General features: G+C 36.3%; 1 protein-coding gene across 1 annotated transcript; it reads right to left on the bottom strand.

Moving 5' to 3' along the window:
• Positions 1 to 19,215: 19,215 nt before the first annotated feature.
• On the bottom strand, positions 19,216 to 20,280 carry LOC100375186 (neuropeptide FF receptor 2-like). Its single transcript, XM_002738423.2, has one exon. It carries the CDS (start codon positions 20,278 to 20,280, stop codon positions 19,216 to 19,218), a length of 1,065 nt encoding a protein of 354 aa, XP_002738469.2.
• Positions 20,281 to 22,538: the final 2,258 nt, after the last annotated feature.

Genomic DNA, 22,538 nt, shown 5'->3' with positions numbered 1-22,538 from the left:
ACTGGTAAATATTATCAACGAAATTGTGTAAATTTTGTACAGCAGTTTCACTTAGGGCGTTTAGATATATACAGGCCAATGTCATGTTTTTCTACAAGAAGATTATCATCCACTTTCTTGTTCTGCATTTTGTTATCCGATTAAAAACTTACACTACTTCATTGAAATAATGACCAACCCTATATTGTATTTTGGTCACAAGCAACTATTTCTTGTCTAACACTAAGCTTTCTTGCAAATCAGTAAAATGCGATGTAAAAACAGTTTAACTCTCCCAAACTACTAATTTTTGTGTCGGGTATACATAGAATAGATGTGTGATTTGTGGAGCCATTATATATTATGTTCCTATACGTCGCCATTTTGTAGGATTTTCTATGTTGGTTCATCCATGCGTTTTCTCTAAGAAACTATGCATCAAATAGTAACGATGTTTTAAATTAAGCATTAACCTGCCAAATTATGATGCTGGATGTGAAATCGGAGACCCGTACAACAATGCCACATAAGTAAATGTTCTAATATGTTATATTATCCATACAGCATGATACTACGAAATGAATGTTTATGTCATGTTTATAACTTACAGCGACACCGGCATTCTTGGTTCCCCAGGAAAACGACCATGGGTTGCCCACTGAATCGATGTAAGTTGTATACATGCTCTCGGCTTCTGCTTTCCACGTCAGATTCCCTGTAGCATAATATATCCAGGCAGATGCCCAGGCCAGTTCATCTCCATAGTTCGACGAGCTGTGGTGAATAGGTGACTGTTATTAATGAAACGATCTGCCTTGATGTCAGAGGTTTGTTTGGCAGGTTTTGGCCACTGGTTATTATTCAAAAATATACAATTGGAGAAGTAAAATATTACTTGAGAGCAATTCACAATACATCCACACATAAACGACACAGTTTCAGTAGCTGGTATTGCCATAACATCCAGCATATTCAAATCAGCAGGCAACGACGAACGTTAACGTACATACACCTAATAACATTCATTGCCATTAATATCAGTCTAATGTTTACCAATAGACCATTTTCCGTTCACTGCGAGAATCACGCGTTATGCGTGAAATCGAACGTAAAAACAGGACAAACAAAGGTCATAGCGTCGTAGTCGCGTCAAACATAGCGTGGGATTCGACAAACGCGAAAGTATTTCGGGGACATTCCCATGCTTAATAATGTGCTGTCCACATTTGATGATAGGCAATTTCGATTAAGTGAGGGTATTCGGAAGCAATATTCCTCTGTCGAAGATCGGCCGGTCAATGTAAGCTGCAAAATAAAGAAATTCTAGTTCAAAATCAAATCGTTCGATGTTTGCGGCAGACGTTCGACGCGCGTCTTTCATGCATCTCGCGAGATCTCGCAATTGTACGGAAAATCACCTATTGCAATCTGTACTTACGCATAGTAGCTGGAGGTGTATGCACCACGATAATTGTTTGCCAGACTATAGAGATCAAGGGCATGGGCCAATAGCTCAGTTGAATAAGCTAGATCTGTAGAGAAGAAAAGAAAACAACACTGTTTGAGGATCATACACACAAATCGCAAAATAGGTGTACTGGTTAATCAGGTTAATCATTTATAAATGTATACTGCATTAACTAACACAGAATATAAAAAAAAAATTCTCAACAGTACCTACTTCCTGGAATACTATGGACGCAGCCGCGAATGCAGCCGCTGTCTCACCAGCTACATCAGAACCAGGGTTCGATGAATTTACGATGAATGGCGGTCGTTCCATTGTCATATCTTCGGGTCGGATCCAGTATGAGTGATCAATTCTTCCATCTCCGACCTAAGGACATTAATTATGCATATACATATTGTTTGTGCATGATGAACGCAAATACATTTCAAACGCAAAATATCGAGCGACAATAGCGCAACCTCTATCGCAACATGGAAGTTTAAATCCGAGACGATACTGGGAAGTACACGGCAACTAACATATATTGGCAGCAAAATATTACCTGCATATACAGCTCATTTGGAGTAGGGTGAGCTTTGATGAAATAATCAGTGGCCCATTTGATTATATTGTACATGTTTTCCAGCTCACCAGCGGCTTCATATGCATCTTTGTAACGCAGCAATCCCCATGTCAAAACTGTAGTTGTGTAGGCCATCGGAAAACCAAACTTAACATGGTCGCCCGCTGTGCAGAAAAAAAAACCTGTCAATCATTGTTCGAGACTATCGAGACCTTTCATCTCATCGCGTTGCGTTGAATAGAAAGCATGCCGTCTGTGAACGATTCGGTTTTTCCTGGGCTCGAAAATATGCTAATACCCCTTGAAATAATCTTCAAATCTCGCAAATGATCGGTCCTCCCATCTAGCCATAACCGTTTCACAAATATATCGACATGTTTCTGTGCGCAGTTGATACATGGGAAAGGTGAAAACGGCCATTTCAAAAACGACTATTCAATGGAACGAATGTGATTTAAAAAGATTTTAACAAATAGAAATGCGTCCGTTTTGTTATTAATTCCAGACATCTCTTCAATCTGTTTGATATATTAAGAAAATGTTATATAACGAGAATGAGAGAATATTTTTTATATTGTCTTATTTTTTAAAATATGGGTTCCATGCATCTCGTTATACACATGAGTTGTGCATCTCGGTGTTTCATGTACTAGAATGAAAATAAAAATAGATTCGAAGAGTTGTTCATTTACCATCATAAAAACCTCCAGTTAAATCTTCGCCATTCAATCCACTATCGTAAAGAGCTGAATCATTTCTCCAGGGTAAGCGATGATCGGCTGGAAGTGCACCTGATTTCTGCGCTTCGTAGAACTGAATCGACTTGTGAAGAACATCGCCGTAGTCATAAGTAGATCTTCCTTTAGAGGAGAAAGTAATAACGAAGCGTTTAATCGAGAATAAATTATAAAGTGAAATGAACAAAAGAAGAACCCGTTCTAACAGGGTGCAATCAATTTGACAAATGTCGCTTGCGCTCAAAACTACCGGGACTACAACAGCGAATCATAAACTTGTATGTATTGACAGAAAAAAGTTTTTTCTACATAATAAACACGTACTAGATTGAATTTCGCGTTCTGTATTGAAAGTTTGGAAAAAATGCAGTTAGTTCGATAAACTTGGTAAGTGTCACTAATGTATATGTTAATATTTCACACTGATGCGTCTATGACTGTTAAAACACAGAAGGTATATCTTATAACAAATATTATAGTACATCAACCTTTTATTTTACCTTGTGAATCCACGAAACGAAATTACATACCTTTGAAATGTAACTTATTATACTAACGCGCGCTTCCAGCTACTGAAACGTCGCATTATCATTGATAATTTGATACCACGATCAGCCCTAGTATCACACGGTAGCAGGGCAGTATTAACGACCAATTCACGATCACGCGAACGAGATTGCTGGTATGTGTGTAAGTTACCATTGTACATATATTCAATTTTCTTCATGTATTATAATTGAAATAAAGAACTCAGTACTGCCAATCGGAATATGTAACCAATTGTTTTCATAACTGTGATGCTATAAGTTACGACGTATCGACGTATCGTTCATTCTTGTGTAAAAGACGTGCACACCGCATGTACGCCTGGACGATTGCATCAATTTATATTATGTTACCACATGAGCAACTGTTATACTGACGTTTTCCTGTTGTTTTCTCAGTGACATGATATATATTACAGTATTCGATTCACCAAGCGATACATTATAACCAGATGCTATTATGCTTTATGATCAACAGAAAGCAAAATGACAACACGTTTGATCTGAACAGTTTTTGTTTTTGTTTCACATTTCTTGATTATCGATATTAACAACGAAAACTATTTTTCCAGATAGTTTTCTCTATAAAACTGCCAAAGAATCATCATTAAATGTGGAGTCGACAAAAAGATCTCCAGTACTATAGAACGTTCCAGAAACATGATGTGGATAGTCGATAAACTAACACCTTCAAAAGGAAAGCACACGATGTTTTCTGTCTCTACTGCTGACCGTTCTACAATATGTCACGATCAGTTTCATTGTTGTTGTTACCGATACACATTATAAAGGCGACGTTCACAGTTATTACTGGAGAAAACATGCAGTATTGCTCAGTAGTGCTGCGTGCTCACAATTTAATTATTAGAGCTAATAAACCGTGACACTAAAACCATACAGCGAAGTTTATTAATGAATCACATACTACCATTCAAATATATCAGTATAGCAACTGCAGCATGCTAGTAAAAAAATGCCATTTATAAGAATGATTGTTGACGCAGTCCAGGCTATTCGATAATCAATATGAACATAGTCAATATCTCATTTTGCTATTGACTTTATTTAAAAATTCCAAACAAATTTCTTTCAGATCGTTTTTTCAGCGTCGAAAACATTTGTATATGGGATGGGAATGCGATAATGTTTATAAATAATTCTGTACTTAGTCTATGAGTTGATGGGTATGAGGTACTAAATTAATTGACTAACTGAAATGAACCAAATCATCAAATCAAAAATATAATACATAGAATAGCTGTGCACCTAACGCATTGTACATTAGCCACAATGGTGTAAGTCTACGAAGATCGCAGTGTACATAACATGCAATTATATGACACTGCTTTAACCAGGATAACACATACCTTCTGGAAAGGAAATTCAGGAATTAGATAGCAGAACCGTAACTAAATGTCAACAACAAACATGACAATCATTATATTGAATGTTTGTTCTATCAACTTTTCAGTTTTCACTTTTTCTGAGCAGACTGGGTATTCTGAGCAGCGTACCTATTGCTGTCTCGTGACCAAGCGATTGGAATCATTTGACAAGAACAGACATGAAATGGGTATATATACGCGTAATCCATTTTGATACTATGGAACTTGTTATTTGTAGCAATGGGCTGGAGAATTACACCCCAAATACTGAGTAAATAATCAATCAACTTACTGTGAACATCTCTGCGGAATTCATATAAGTCATCATCGTCACCGTCGTCTTCGTAAGTTTTTTTATCAGGGCTTTCCAAGTCAGGTGGCGCTGGTCTTGCTGGAGGATCGAATTCCCATGGCCATTCTTCTCGTGTTTCTTCGAAATCTACATGAATGATGTTAGTGTAAACACTGCAAGGAATTAGAATCAAAAGAACGACAATCGGCTGCATGTTGAAATCAAAGTATAGTTTCATATTTGGAACACGTGATTCGATGTGGTGTGTTCACGACTCTTCGCTTCGCTTATACTGAGATCGATCTATCTCGCTCTCGTTGTAAAACAGTTTCCCCTACAGGGCTCCAAATAAAAAAAAAACAGCATGGAAGCAAATGTAACGTTGTAATTTATAGTATTTTCTTACGTTAAATATTAAAAGTAAGAGAATTGTTAGTTTTTAATCGGTCGGCACTATGCTCGCTTTGATGACGAATGCATTAGTCAACATCTAGACACAACAACATTGTTTGTGTCAACTTTAATCTCAAATTTGAAAGACATTTATTTAGCATGTATTAATTAAAAACTATGGCATACAACTAATGAACAAACACCACGCCCGAGTATATTCAATATAATAACTAGTCATTATTACACGACATCCCGGTGATATTGCGTTATATGTACCAATGATCTCGGTGAAGCGAAAAATACCAAAGGTGAAACGACGTGATATCACTGGGTTGTCGTGTAATAACCTTTTCATCTTACACGATTTCACGGTCTATCTGTGCTGTAGAACAAATATTACTAAATGAGTACACTACTAGCTAGCACTAGGCGCGCTCTGATCGGAGTTCATGTAACGCTTCATAATTGAATGAAGAACTATGACGTTTAGTCGATAATTATCGTAATAATTTAGGGAGTTTCTGATCGGATACAAAATAACTTTTGAATGTCTGGGTGTTCCTGGTGCAATGGAATGTCGGGGTAAAAGTCGTTACACATAGTTATAACACTCGAAATGTGATACGGAATATTGTGCAGTTAAATTTTACGTAAACTGCCGTAATTTCTGTTTGGACATCGAATTCACACCGTGATCGAGTTGTTAACGTTCGTAGTGTTTTCAAATAAATAGTTTATGCCGCATAGTATTTGACGACTCGACAATTATGGAGTCAAATTTTACTGTATGATCGAGGGGAAACACGACCCTTAGTATAATAATACAAAATATGGCCGAGTATACGATAAAGTAATAAAACTTGCCATCATAATATAAATTGCATACGTTAATCGCAATATTCAAAGTCAGTATGAGTGAACGATTGAATTATTGTTCCATACGTGGGGCAGACGAATGAGTGATTGGAATGTGATGTGGAGAGCATAGAAGTGGGAACTGTAATTCACTTAGAAGATAACTTTTACTAACTTTAAAGGTACGAGACTAGTCACACAGTTACCTCTTCGACTTGTGTTCCACAGTAGCTCGCGCAGAGCCCATATAAATTGAATCGGGCTTTAGCCACATAGAACGTTCAGTGACGTCGCTCCGCTCGACTATACACAGGACCTGCATAATGATTAATTTGGGAGTATTCATGATCAAAATTATAGATAAAATAGCTCAAGCATAAATTACGGAAATCTAGTTTAGAAAGTAATCGAAGAAACGAAACGAAACGGGATGACAAACATAATAATTAATAAATTGTAATCAGAGTAAATGGGTTTTATACACACAATATTTACAAAATATTTGCCGAAAATAACAATATTTTAATTCGTAAATGGCTCGTTTCGCTAATTACAGATAATCGGAAATCTGTAATCAGCAAAACAAGTGTCCTACACGTAAAATATTCATAACTGTATCCCGTTTCGTTTCGTTTCTACGATCACAATAAGCAGCGTGTCTGTCAGACACTCGATCCTAGTCTTTGTGTTTTTTTATCAAAGTAAAAATGTGTCACGTGACCTGGGTCTGCGGCTTGTGTGAAATAAAAAATTTCCAACTCTTGTGAGAAATCTCATCCCAGGATCTTGGGATTTGGGATTGTCTTAGTTGTATTTATTTTGTCTAGGAGAGACTACTGGGGACGTCGCGCCGCTACAAAAGACACATAGTTCAGTAAGTTGTAATACATTAACACTTGATTTACTATAGTGTACTACTCGCTTCTAATATGTTTGTATATTGATATACGTAGATGGCATTGCATTAAAAAGCAAACAGCCGGTGATATCGTATTCATTGCGAATGCACCACAATGATCAACATTTGATCAACATATTCGAGTTAGATAAATTTAATAAACATCTTTCTTTTTGTCTTACTTATAACTGTAATTCTTCATCGTTTAAACTCGCTCTACTCAAACAGAGTTGATAAGAGAAAAAAACATGAGAAAACGATGTCACAGCAAGGCACGCATCACCATGGGGGGACAAGTGGAGTTATTATTTCCGCTCTCGGTCGCTCATTATTTTGTTAAAATAGACCTGAGAATTTTCGACTGCACAATCATCGCTTGCTCGCAAACATTGAGAATGATGAACAACCCGTCTGAAGTTCTACTACGTGCTGTTTATAATTACCTATAATTACATACGCGAATTCAGACCCCTAGATGTGACTGGAACTGATTATTTTATTTTAAGCAATATTCTTAACTGATGTATTCCCCCCAAAAATAAATACATAATGATAGTCTGATTTTTTTGGTGCGAAGTTTGTGTTTCTTTCCCGAGTCTTGACACGCCATGGCCACGATATGTTCAAACTACATGATGTTATTGAAAGCACCACTATATGTCAATATAATTGATGGTTAAAGTGCGGCTACGGATTTATCGGCAGTTAATGACCCGCGGGACTGAGGACGTTTCCTAGAACCGATACCCTAAAAATGTCTGTCAATACCGCAAGCAACAGAGTTACAGTACTTTAACGAAGTAAAACTGCGCATTTGACATTTGGCAAGTTTTAGGTGTGTTTCTCTAGCGCCGTTGTGGGTTATACATTGACACAGTGTACTTGACAACACATGAATGGGTCAATGAACTACAGAATTTGCACCTGATTCATGTACATATAGTAAATTACATGTTACTTCTAATCACAAACCGCATGTATACACACAGCTTATCAGTCTGCTTGGAACTAAAACGGGACTTTCCTAGTAAATGCTGAACGAAGGGTTAGCGGACGAGCCAACATGTAGTCAACAATAACAACAACAAATTTTAAATCGCAATTGTTGTATTCACAACACAGATAATATAGTTGTCGAGAAACCACATATAGTATATGCCAACGCCTATTTGTTTGAATAGTTTGATGAAGTCAACATTAAGCTACGGGGTTATTAAATGAGCTCTGATACATTAACAAATAACTTGGACTATGTCTACAACCACCCACGTATTTAAGCTGATTAACAACAAACACCTTCGGACTATATTGATTATATATTTGCAGTCACTGTATTGACTGTAGTAATATATTGTAGCTTGATAGACTTTTTCGTATTGTATTAGCTGAATGTGATTACTACTCAATTAAACATTGAAAATGGAATTTATATGGTGATAGCGTGGGTGTACGTAAATTCAGGTACTTAGGTGAGTAGACACGTACTGACATATGGAAGAAGCTTTCAAAATGATAGAAGATTCCAAACAAGTTAACGCTAAGTATACAACTTTTAAAACTACATAATGGTTAAACGTGTAAGAAAGTATTTAACTTTAGCAGATACATCTAAGAGTGGATGACAGACTGTAGAAATGAACCTTTTCAAGCACTGGCATTCAATTTAGTAATGTCCGCTAAGCTAGTTTCAAATTCTTACACTTAAATGTATGTCAAAACCAAATTAATTACTTTGCAGTGCAACTGACACTTACCCTAACAACTGACAACGAGTTTACAACGTATGGTTAATTCGGTATAATTGAAAAAAAAGATGCGTTAAGCCAGAGGCATTTCCTCTCAATTCAGTTAATGATGATAAGTAGTTTATAAACTCCGTCAATCACCTTGTCATCTTGTTATAACATTCGACATATTACTATATCCAAAAAAATAGGTGATTGCTCTAGGCGTGCACGTTTAGCTGGGCCAGAACGCCACAATCGATGTTCCGGGAGCTGTGACAAAGAAAAAAAAAACAACAAAAAAAAACAAAAACGAATGCTTAGTTAATTTACACCTAACATTAGTGAACAAATGATTCACTGGTTTCACTATGGACACTTTTCTCGTGTACTGGTGATTTTTTAAAACAAAACTAAGGCATTTAATATTCTATATTCAAACTAGATCAGAAATATTTTGTTTATTTATATATAATAAGTTTATTCCGGATGAGGACACCCAGACACTCGCGAATTACTGATGATAAAGTTTGAGCTCAGTGACGAGGTTCATGAGTGAACATTGTGTTATATAATATCCACTCAAAAAAATAAAAAGGACACTCCCACCATGTACTATAAACAATGTATTATATAGCATAATCATATCGGAATAAAAGTGATTCAATCTAAAATTTTGACAGAGATGGGACAATGAAAGTGGGATTTTGGGCAAACTATAGATTTTGCAAACATCATGGTAGATGGAAAACAGAGACCGCCAAACATGTAATCAAGACCGTACATGTCACACTATTTACGGTCATTTTCAATAATTAACTTTCTTTTAGTGCAGTCTAAAAATGGACACATCTGACTCATCCATTATTATTGAATAATGCAGCAACTTATATAATGTAATTAGAGTATGGTGAAGACATGCAGTACAAAGAATAGAACAGAAAACAATCCCTTCAACCCTAGTGGGTTAGGCAGAGTAATAGTTTGGAGTTAGTCAACTCAGTAGTACAGCAGCTTACAAACGTTAATATATATCATCAGCTCAGTTAAAATTAGTTTTCTTTTGTCAAATATAATGTAGTCCAACACTCTTTGCTTTTGTTTTCAAAAGTTTATATTTCCGTTTTTCGGCGTACATTAGGATAACGACATCTCAGTTGTTACCAGCTTGATATAGTTTGCAATGAATTTCTATTATTTACTGTGACAAAACTGCTCTTTCCGGTTCATGATTATTGATTGAATAAATGAATATTTATTGGAAATGAGAGTATAGTGAAGACTATTTATATTTATTCTTAGCAATATTTACTATGTATGCACGATTTATGAGTTTGCATAAAAGAATTCTATTATAAACACTCTATGCCATATATTCATGATATTTGTGACTAACGTCGACTAAACAGACATCTTGTGGCACATGGGTAAATGTATGGCGGTTTGATTTACTTTACTCACTATGTGAGTGTGTTGTCTACCAGCAGCTAGAATCCTCAAAGTCAGAGCGCACTACTAAACTATGACAGTATGTAAGACCAATGAACGAATGCAATCAGACAATAATCACTAATGCAAATATCTGTGTAAGTAGAATTTTATGGGTGTCATGCTCACATCAGACGCGTGTCTAGGTTTCACGGGAACAATTCATTCAGTAAATATAATATAATTTACAAAAAAGGGTTTATTCCAACTTTGGTTGTCATAATTAAGTCCCACTCATCAACAGTATCAGTGATACCTCAACTCTGACAAACACTTAATGACGGTAACTTTAACTGTTGGATATATAATTTAACTCATGTTCAATCACAATAGTTCTGTTCTCACGAATAGTCAGTGAAACAACTATACGTTTTGTGGGTGGATCTGGAATTCACGCAACTTTAGTTCCATGAAGTAGATATACTTGACTTGGTTTTGCGACTTTTTTTTGATAATATTCAAAAAAGTAGACTTCCTATGTCAGCGCGCAATTATCTTTAACTTGATCAAAACATACATAAACAAAATATGTAGTCGTTCAACAAGCAAATTTAGTGCTTACTAGCTCATTTAAAATTATAAACAATAATGTTTTAATTCGCCTGAATAGTAAAATGTATCAGAATAACAGTATACGACGATAGATGTATTGATGCTTTATCCAACTGTTTACCCGGAGCGATTGTCCGGGCGTTTAGCCAGGGCGGCGTTTTTTAGATTACCGCTTGTCATAATGTAGTATTTATATAATCCATCAGTCTATGAAGCAATGTAGCTAAAATCAAAGCATTACACAATATCGAATACAATGTCGTCATTACATGAAAGGTAATACATATACATAACTTGTACATAACATGTAAACTGCTGTGGGAATTTGCACATTGCATAAGACAAGAAGTTCTTCCTCAACTTAATTGAAAACAGTTAACTAAAGGCACTAGATCGGATACTAGCGCATGAAAAGCGTATTTCCCCAGTGACCCATTCACTCTTTGATTCAGCTAATAAAAAAATGAACTCAATTATATCATACAAAAAGTTAATTAAGGTATCATATATTACTAGAGTCAACACAGTGACTGCAACTATACAATCAAATAGTCTGAAGGTGTTGTTAATCAGCCTAAATATCTCCCTATGATGTCTCTACACGGGTGGTTGTAGACACAGTCCAATTTATTTGTTAATGTATCAGAGCCCAGTTAATAACCCTCTGAATACTGTTCACTTCATCAAACAGATCATACGAAGTCAAGTCATTGTAATCCCAAAACGCGCACTTGCTTTATTGGTACAATCTCGATACACCATAGGACAACGCTGTCTCAGTTTAAATACTATGACGTCACATTGTTTATTGTGTCTGTCATTAATATGCCCAGACACCCATTCACTCGTCACCCGGGGACTCATCCAGTGAAGTCTAGGAATGATATTTTACACACTTAATACTACCTACTGTCAGATATCAGTTCGTGTAGTGCCAAATGCTGTGGACTATAAAATCTACTTCTGATTGCGGAATGTTATCAGTTCATACTGTGATAATAATTAAGCACATAATTGCATCATTTGTGTAAAACATGCGATTAATTATAATAAATATAACGTATTGCGGAAGCAATAGGCTTTGTGGCTGGAACGCAAGCGATAGTGCGCCATCAACGGGGCTGATGTGCGTAATGTGATGTCACTTCTTGTTGGACGAGGTGTGACGTCACTCCATCTTCAAGGCGTCACAACAGAAATGTAAGTGGTCTTTCTTAGTGTGGTAAATTGTGGAAATAATATTCATTTTCCATTGATCTCCGCTTCACTTGGTATATTTATCAACCTTAATACATCCAAGATTTGAATGAAGGTGGTTTGGTGTGGCATATCATTTGAATTTCATTCCTAGAAGCGTTTTGAATTTGTAGTCTGCGGCGGATTCTTTTGCTTAATTCGACCGTCATTTTATTACGCGTAAATGTGCGCGGCCAAAAAAAACAAAAAAAACAACAGTTGTTATTTTAGGACACTCGTTTGTAAGGCGACTCAAAACTTTTGTGCATGAGGACCAACAGCAATATAATGTGTCACCAAATTTCGATTTGAGTCAAATGGATATGTATTTCCATGGTGTTGGTGGACGAACGGTATCGTCGCTGGTAAACTTTGACCTTGGTGTGGTGAGCCGGGTTTCGCCGGATATTATGGTCTTATTGTTAGGGTCAAATGATCTGTGTGACTTTTGCGTGGAGCCATTGCAAATCACATGCAAAATGGTAGACCTCGTTCATCAAATGCATAGGGAATTCAGGGTAAAACAAATAATTGTCAGTCAAGTCATGCACAGGATGAGACCATTTCATAAGTTTCATATTGACAATGCTAGGGTAGATATTTTAAATCACGCGTTAAAGTCTGTCTTAGAGGAACTTTCATTTGCCATGTTTTGGAAGCATATTGGCTTATGGAATTCTTCTCTAACTATAATGTTACCAGGTGGCATTCACTTGAACAAATTGGGTAATTATAGATATTATCGAAGTGTTCGTGGGGCATTCTTGCAGGCATGGAGGTTTTTAAAGGCAGCACAGGTTTAACTGGTGGTGGTTAGGTAGTTGCTAAATGTAGACTGTTAAATGAATGAGTTTCTGCTTTTATTTTAAATTTTGCATACGGTTGATCTTATCTCTATTGCATTAAGGGTTGAATTTCTGTTTTTATTTTCATTTATTGGACTGTGGATACTATCTCTAATACCCCGGGTACTTGAGTGTGATTTTTGTTTTTGTTTTTATTTAAAATTTTGCAGACTGTTGATCCTATCTCTATTACATGAGTGTGGAGTTTCTGTTTTTATTTAAAATTTTGCAGACTGTTGATCCTATCTCTATTACATGAGTGTGGAGTTTCTGTTTTTATTTAAAATTTTGCAGACTTTTGATCCTATCTTTATTACATGAGTGTGGAGTTTCTGCTTTATTTTATATTTTGCAGACTGTTGATCCTATCTCTATTACATGAGTGTGGAGTTTCTGCTTTTATTGTAAAGGTTGCAGACTTTTGATCCTATCTCTATTACATGAGTGTGGAGTTTCTGCTTTTATTTTAAATTTTTGCTGAATTTTGATCCTATCTTGATCACACGTGTGAGTTTCTGCTTTTATTTTATATTTTACAGACTGATATTGTAAATGTTGCAGACTTTTGATCCTATTTCTATTTCATGAGTGCTTTAATATTAAAATGTTTTGCTTGATCCTAGCTCAGTACAAGTAGGCAGTTGATTCAACATCTTGCTCTAGTTTCTGCCTTCTTCAAAATCATTTTCACTAAATAGTATCATCTGTTTATGTGCATCTCTGCACAGATTCATCGAGTATGTTTTGTAACAGTAATGCTGCTGCTTAGTCTCTTTATAATAGATCATGGCAACTGCGCGAAAGCGTAACACACTGAAAAAAGTTGTGTCACCACCACGGAAGCGTACCATGGCAACCAGGAGAAGGAAAACCAAGCAACCTGTTCCCATGGAAACAGCAGCCATATATGATGTTGGTGCAACACCAGTATCAACACAGGATGTGCCAGCACAGCCTTCTCCTAGTTTACCAGTGAGTCAACCAAGCACATCACAAGTATTAGCAGAAACAGCAGCACTAATTCAACAGTCTACTACAGGATTACTCAAGGGTATTGAGTCATTTACCAACCTAGCAAACTCGATGCAAACAAGTCAAGCTAACACACATGGGGAATCGGTTATTGCAACACCAACAACTTGTACGAGCATCCCAGCTACTACAACAGTGGTTGAAAATGCTGTTCTGAATACAGTTAACGAAATAACAGGTTCCTGTCCACAATATTCGGTACAGGAGCAGGTGGAAGGAGGGAAAGTAAGTCATTTTACAAGTGTAACTGTTCCATTAGGCGCTTGGGTGCCAGACAAAGTTAAAAACAAAATTTGGTGTAATGAGTTTGTTGATTTGGGTAGTTTGTTGTCAAAATTTGACAAGGAACAGTATACATTATCAGTTATGAACCCTTCTCAGACTGACAGTCCATCTTTCCGCCTGATTCCTACTGAAAAACAGATTCCCATTGACTCAATTGCAAAATGGTCATCTGCTTTTCAAATTTTCATAGCAATTTATTCAGCTAAGTTTAGTTCTGATACACCTGGTCTTATGAAATACATGGATACTGTCAGGGAAATAGCAACTGGAGGAGGGGATTGGAAGTACTATGACACGAATTTTCGCAAATTACGTCAACAGGCAGCTTCACCTTGGGGTCAGTTGCACATTGAGTTGTATTTGAGAGCAAAACAATCTCCTCGCCAGTCTTTCCCAAACAGTTTTCAGTCCTTTCGTTCCCAGCGCTTCTTTCCAAGAGGAGCATGTTACAAGTACCAGAGGGGAAAGCCATGTTCCGGATGCAACTACCCTCACAAATGTTGCTGGTGCTCTGGATCACACCCAGGTTTGGAATGCAAAACCCACAAACAGGATTTGCAAAATGGACCTGGCGTTGGATATAACTGAATTAACCCCAGTTTTCCCTATAGATCTATTACCCACCCCAATAAATATTTAGCAGTTACAACTAAGGTTATCTGGCTATGACCCTATTCTGGCTCAATACCTTATTGATGGTTTTAGTTGTGGTTTTTCTATTGGATTTTCTGGGAATAACATAACGTTTGATTCGCCTAATCTTAGATCAGCTGTTGAGCAACCAGGGGTTGTTGACAACAAATTGCAGAAAGAATTATCTGCAGGCAGGATTGCTGGACCATTTCCCAAAAAAACCTTTAATAATTTTCTAAGTGTTGTTTCTAAGAAGGTACCAGGTGAATTTAGACTAATTCATCATTTGTCTTGGCCACAGGGTAACTCCATTAATGATGGCATTCCACCTGAGCTAACTACAGTTAAGTATGCACGAGTGGATTCAGGCAATTATACAGTTTGGTGAGGGCTGCTACTTGGCCAAAACAGATATTCGCTCTGCATTCAGAATTATCCCAGTGGCACCATCTGATTATAATTTGCTGGGGTTTAAGTGGCTAGGTCTCTTCTATTATGACAAATGTTTACCAATGGGGTGTGCAGCATCCTGCAGAATCTTCAAGGCATTTAGCACTGCTTTTGGAATGGATGACTGGACAGTCAAAGCATACAGGAGCAGTTCTACATATTTTGGATGAATTTTTATTGGTTAACAGGGACTTTTATTACTGTAAAAAGAATCTTGATGATTTTTTTTAGTCTATGTAATGATTTGGGAGTCCCATTAGTTAAGGAGAAAACGGAGGGCCCTGCTACTGTTTTGTGCTTTGCGGGTATTGAGTTAGATACTGTTTTGATGCAAGCTCGTCTCCCACTTGAAAAAATACAACGTTGCATATTTCTAGTTCAGCAGTTTCTGGGACGCAAAAAGGCAACTCTTAAAGAAATCCAGTCCTTGGTCGGAATGCTTAATTTTGCTTGTACTATTGTCACCCCGGGGAGAGCCTTTTTAAGGCGCCTAATTGATTTGACTTTGGGTCTAACTCAACCTCATCATCATCACCGTATCAATCACTGTACTAAATTAGACTTACTTGTTTGACAAGATTTCCTGCTGCACTTCAATGGAAAAGCTTTCTTTATTATGAGTCAGTTTCCTGAAGACTTGGCACCCAAGCTGATAACAGATGCAGCTGTATCTACTGGTTTTGGAGTATTGTTTGGCTAACATTGGTTTTATGGAAGTTGGCCAAATAATTTTATACACGACATAACATTTTTGGAACTCTTCCCATTGTACTGGCAATTGAGGTCTGGGGTGAGCACATGTCTAACCAGGCAATTTTGTTTCTGTCAGACAATGCTGCAGTGGTGCATATAATAAATAAGCAATCATGTAAAGATAAGGACATTATGAGGCTTGTTAGAAAAATGGTATTAATTTGTCTCCGTTGCAACATCAGGTTTAAGGCAAAACACATCCCGGCACCATGGGCAGATCAGTGGCCAACCCCTATTCAAAAAGATGCATGGGAGATGTTCAGTGGTATATGACAGAATTACTGACATCAGCATTGGCCCCATCATTTTAGTCAAGCAACTAGCATGGGCAATAGTTGTTTCCCTATATTCTGGTTGGGCTAGCATGGGCAGCCCTTATGTCACCCCTGAGTGTTAGGTATCTTCTCATTTTTGCATGTAATTTATTTTTATTTTTTGGTGTGGGGCTGACACAAGGTGTGTCTGGTGGCATGATTTGGCCCCACACTCAGTGACGTTAACTTTGTAATTTGTTCAACAAACTTGACTTGCTACTTTTAGTCAAGAGTTAGGGATTTTAGAAAAACTGTGTTTATTCAATTAACTTGATATGTTACATTGTATTCAAGATTTTTCAATAACTTTTTCGCTTATTCAAGCATTTTGTTCACTTTACCCAAATAGTTAGGGTTTTTGAATAAACCGGCCACAACTGGGGTATCCAAAGTGCGGTAACCCAGTTGTGGTCCTTTTTTCAGCCAAATACAGGTGTATTTCATTGTGTAAATGGGTTCCAGACACAAAAATAAATATATAATTACATACAACACATATTTTTTTTCCAATTAATACGACCCAGACGTCCAGTGGCAGTAATAAAGTCACATTATTATAAGTTGATTAGATAAGTTGCGACCCACACTGACAGCTACAAATAAAATAAGCCATCAACTAACATGGTAACTAACAACTAACATGGTAATATGACACATATAATGGAATTATAGAAGGGAAGTCACCGTACCACACCAATCAAATAATTCAAGCAGCCTGTCGACTGAGATAGCTCCACTGTTAGCAATGCACATTTCAATTAAAGAACAGAAGATATCATTAAGAAATGAACAATATGTATAGTATCAAAGCAACAGGACTTAACTGTTACAAGAATTCAAAAATATCACTTTTCACCAAAAATGACAAAAATAATCATCAAAATAAAGTAGTACCTATATATGTAATAAAAGCAATCGGACATGCGGTTTTCAACATGAAGTTAAAAATATCACTTTTTACCAAAATATTCATCAAAATATTCATCAAAAAGATATTAATATGAAATGAACAAATCTGAGAGAGGTCCCTATGTAGTATCTATATATGTAATATCAAAGCATTTGAACTTGCGGTTTTTAACAAGAAGTCGAAAATATCACTTTTTACCAAAATTGAAAAAAATATTCACCAAAATTAGAGAATTGAAGACATCATCATGAAATAAACAAACCTAAAAGAGGTCTGCCCAGGGTACCTATACACCAAGTATCAAAGCATTCAGGCTTGTAGTTTTTAAGAAGAAGTTGGAAAAGTAAAACATTGACACGGACGACGACGGACGACGAACGACGACGACGACGGACGACGACGAACAATCACTCATATGATAAGCTCCGCACGACAAAGACGACAGCTGAGCTAATAAGTAAACATTATTCACAACGACAATTTATTCAAGATACAATGCCTATACAAGACAATATATTTGTTACAATAATTGCTATTTATGAAACGAGTTATTTGACGGATTCTTTAATAACTACCTATTAGCTGACCTATTATCAAGATAATATGTAACGCAATGTTAAACAACACACAAGTAAAAAACGTTCACTATGCGCGGTAACAAGCTTCTTTCTGTATACGAAGAACTAGGGTATATCACTAAATCGAATTTACAAACCACGAAGAGTAACATAAAACAATGTCACATATCACTGTAACAATACATGTTCGAATGGCAAAAATGATATATGGATATACAAATCGAAGTCATTCATGTTCCATTAGACGAGTGCTTGGGGTCACAATTACAGTATTCCAGAGTTTAATGTTAAATTTGACATATATATGGAATGACTTGTTGTCGTTACATCACTGAATCAAATGATATTACAAAACTTATTTTTACATTTTATAACAAACACACTTTCACAAGAATGAATCATTTCGATATGTTCATATTTCGTCTATCCTACAATATACAAAAATGGTAATTCTGATGCAATCGATGAAAAACCCGTCTAGAAAAAAAGCTGATTGGTGCAAAACATTTATTCAAAGGAATACAATTTTTACATTTTGAGGGGTTGTTATCACTAAAGTAGATTTTTGAACGTTAACTTTTGTGTAGAATCAAGAAACGAAATGAAAAACAACAACAACAAAAACAAAAACAACAACAACAACAACAACAACAACAACAACAACAAACAAACAATCAATCAAACCATCACTTAATTTCATCAGTAATCACAAGAGTCTGTTTTCAAAGTGACATTAATTGTTTGACTACCAATTTTATATATTGAAAATATTAGTCATCTCATATGATATATTTGTTCCCAGGTCTAAATTCTAGTAAATATTTTATCTTAATGTTTTATCATTGTCTCCGACAACACATAAAACGATAACAATGAGGTATCATTCTAAACAATCATTTAAATAACACCACACGGGATTTATTATCGACGTAAAAACATACATTTGTTCAGCCACCTCTTCTATTCAACCTATTGTTTAAGTCTATCAAATGATATTATTTACAGAGCCAGAGTTGTGAGTTTACGGCTACATTTGTCCGTGACCTAAATGAAGAATTCTCATTAATACGTGATATGTTGGTATTATGTTCCTCGTGCTGCTTAAATTATAACTTTGATATTGCTGAAAGTACCATATAACACTGGGTACTTCTACTCTAATATGATTATTGAGACATCGACTCGTTCTTTAAATTTTTCGAAGTGTATATATTTACTTGAGTTAAGATTTGTCATAATTCTATAGTATATTTGCGGTGATGTCGCACCCTATAATGGTATACGTTTTATAATCGTATTCAAGTTATCGTGTTGTTATGAGCGATAGATCGGCCTGTTACGGTTTTTATTGTTCCCTGATTTGGTCCAACTCTGGATTGATCCTTCCATTTGAGACATGGAAACAACAGGTAGAATTCTTTTCTAAAATTCTCATTGAAGTAGGCATATACAATTGGATTAACCCAACTGTTGGCAAGGTAACTTGCGATACAAGTCGCGGCTATGACGTCTGACCATACGTACATACTGATTGGAATAATGTCAGGGTCGGCGAAATCGAAATATAAGGAGAAGAAACGCCACGGAAACCAAGTTATGCCAAACAGAACCACCACAAACGAGAGCATTTTCACAGCTTTTCGTTTCTTGTTCTTAGATGCGTTGTTTGGAGATGCGCTGAACCAAAGCGACGAGATCATGATGAAATACATAACACATAATATCAGTAAAGGTACCAGATACATAACCAGGAAATCGCTGATCTGCATATATTGTAAAACATCGTGTTTTTCCATTGAAATGGAACACATTGTTATCGAGACCGTGGTGTTTACGCCTACTGGGTACGTTCGCGTCATAATGTCTAAAATATGGAGACGGTAATACGAGTAAGTCATAGCGCAAATCCAGATTATGGATATGCATGTCAGCGCGTCTTTACGGTTAAGCCTGGGACGAAGTGGCTGCACGATTGCACGATATCGGTCAATGCCGATACCCAGCAGTGAAAATATGGTAGCACACTGAGCAACCCAATGAAGCCATCCGGAACCCTTACATAAAACTACATTCGTCATCGTTAGATTGAAAGCCACATAAGCTAATTGCGTCGGGATAAAGAAGATCGCCATCATGAGGTCAGAAACCGAAAGGGAAATAATAAACATACACGTTGATGATTTCCTCAGTTTTGGTTGACGTATGACAGCGAGCAAGACCCATATGTTGCCGCACACTATGAAAATGAAGAAGCTGACAAACAACGCAACTGATACTTCTCTGGGTACAACCTTCGCTTCTGGAAATCCTGAGTCGTAGAAAATGTCCGAACTATTGACACTGTAATGGTCTTCCGTAGCCATATCTTAAATGATGAATGTAGGCAGTTAAATTGCGTAGCAGTAGCAGTAATGGATGGCATACAATACCGTCAGTTTCCTTTCTCCATCAAAAGCGTATAATTCACGCAATACAACAATACAAACCCGAGAGTCTGGTGAATCGGCTAAATCTGTAAACAAATGACAGAATAACTGTACTTTAGCAACAACTTCACAACCAGTGTAAATCAAATTGATCAAACGTGCTGAGCATTAATGGTAGTGTTAAAAAGGTCACTTTGAGAGCCACAAATATAATTTAAGATCACAATAAATGATATATTGTGGGTAGGCAACCTTTAGATGTGTACTGCAGATCGTGTAGTTAATACAGTACCAATTATTATTTTTTTCATTTATTTATGTTGTTAGAATTGTATTCGGGGAAGGTAATTGTAGAAAGTTTGTGTAACTAAAATGCATATTCTTTTGAGCGTTTTCAAGCTTGGACATGTTTTAAATTGACAACCGTTTGCCCGCCAGATGTTGTCGGGTCAGTTGAATACATTTCCGTGAATCTAATGACTGCATTGCATCGGAAAGTACTCTAGTATTAAAAGAGGGCCTTATAAACGATGTTACTTTATCTCATACTGTATCTCATATCTCACAGAACGCGCAAGGAAGCTGGCTTTTCCACTAATTTCAATATCTATAGAATTAGAAATAACTAACCTGTTGACGGCTCACGTAAACAAATATTATATTGCATTGGTAATATGTAAAAGCACTGTCAGAAGAACTTTACAACACCAAATTAACATATCCCAATTAAGACACATGACAACAAAATGGTCGCAGATATGACATTGAGAAAAGTGTGCAGAAATAAGCAGTCATTGTATGCAACAACAAGGCCACGTATTTATCTAATTATCTAAATTATTATCTAAAAAATAAAAATAAACATAAAAAAATACAGGACTTACTGGCTGGTTCTAAACATTATATGAGAAGATTGTAATTATAAGTACTTGGCTTGGGAATCTTGTTCAAACTAAGCTTTCCCTGAGGAAACAATCTATTGAAAACAACATATACATCTTATAAGCCACCATGATTTTATACACACTTTATCTGCCAAAATGTACCGATCCGCCAAATCTATGGCATGGTGCTTACTTATAAAAACATTATACAGCAAACTAATGCCCACTTATTTACCAGGGTAAACTATTTGAATGGTTGGACGTATTTCCTCTAAACCGATGGCGCATCACTGGCAGGACGACAACGAAAGTGCACACCATAGAGTGATAACACATAGAGGGCAACACACAACGGAATATCCTTCGGAAACACTTCTGAATTGACAATGTATATATGCCATACCATTATGAATATATGCCGCATCATTAATCAGAATGTGTATTTCAACACCACAGCAACAATGATTGTGATTGTCGATTGTTGTCCTAATGAATTAATTACATCATTTTGTTCTCAGTAATTTATTTAAACAAATCAAACAAATATTCTCTAGTGTTTTGGCAAGGTATTTAAAAACTACATAAAATAAAAGCTGGCCTTTGTCTTATACAGCATTCGCTTTACAACATTGCATACCCTTAATTTTCGGTTACTATCCCATATACTCTGTAAAAATAATAGCGAGTAACGGAAACCATAATACGAATCAACAAACATGTTTAAAACTAAACCGAATTGGGGCCAGTGTGTCCCACACTCTTGTGACAGTCACATAACCTTAAAAAAACACTTACCAATTGCATATATACCACCAATTGTATATATACCACCAATTGCATATATACTACCAATTGCATATATACCACCAATTGTATATATACCACCAATTGCATATATACCACCAATTGCATATATACCACCAATTGCATATATACCACCAATTGTATATATACCACCAATTGCATATATACCACCAATTGTATATATACCACCAATTGCATATATACCACCAATTGCATATATACCACCAATTGCATATATACCACCAATTGTATATATACCACCAATTGCATATATACCACCAATTGCATATATACCACCAATTGCATATATACCACCAATTGCATATATACCACCAATTGCATATATACCACCAATTGCATATATACCACCAATTGCATATATACCACCAATTGCATATATACCACCAATTGCATATATACCACCAATTGCATATATACCACCAATTGCATATATACCACCAATTGTATATATACCACCAATTGCATATATACCACCAATTGCATATA

Source organism: Saccoglossus kowalevskii, chromosome 16 (assembly GCF_978046115.1).
Source record: "Saccoglossus kowalevskii chromosome 16, keSacKowa6.1, whole genome shotgun sequence".
Classification (NCBI taxonomy): Eukaryota; Metazoa; Hemichordata; class Enteropneusta; family Harrimaniidae; genus Saccoglossus; species Saccoglossus kowalevskii.
Note: the sequence above shows the minus strand (reverse complement) of the source record. Positions and strands in the feature narration are given on the sequence as shown.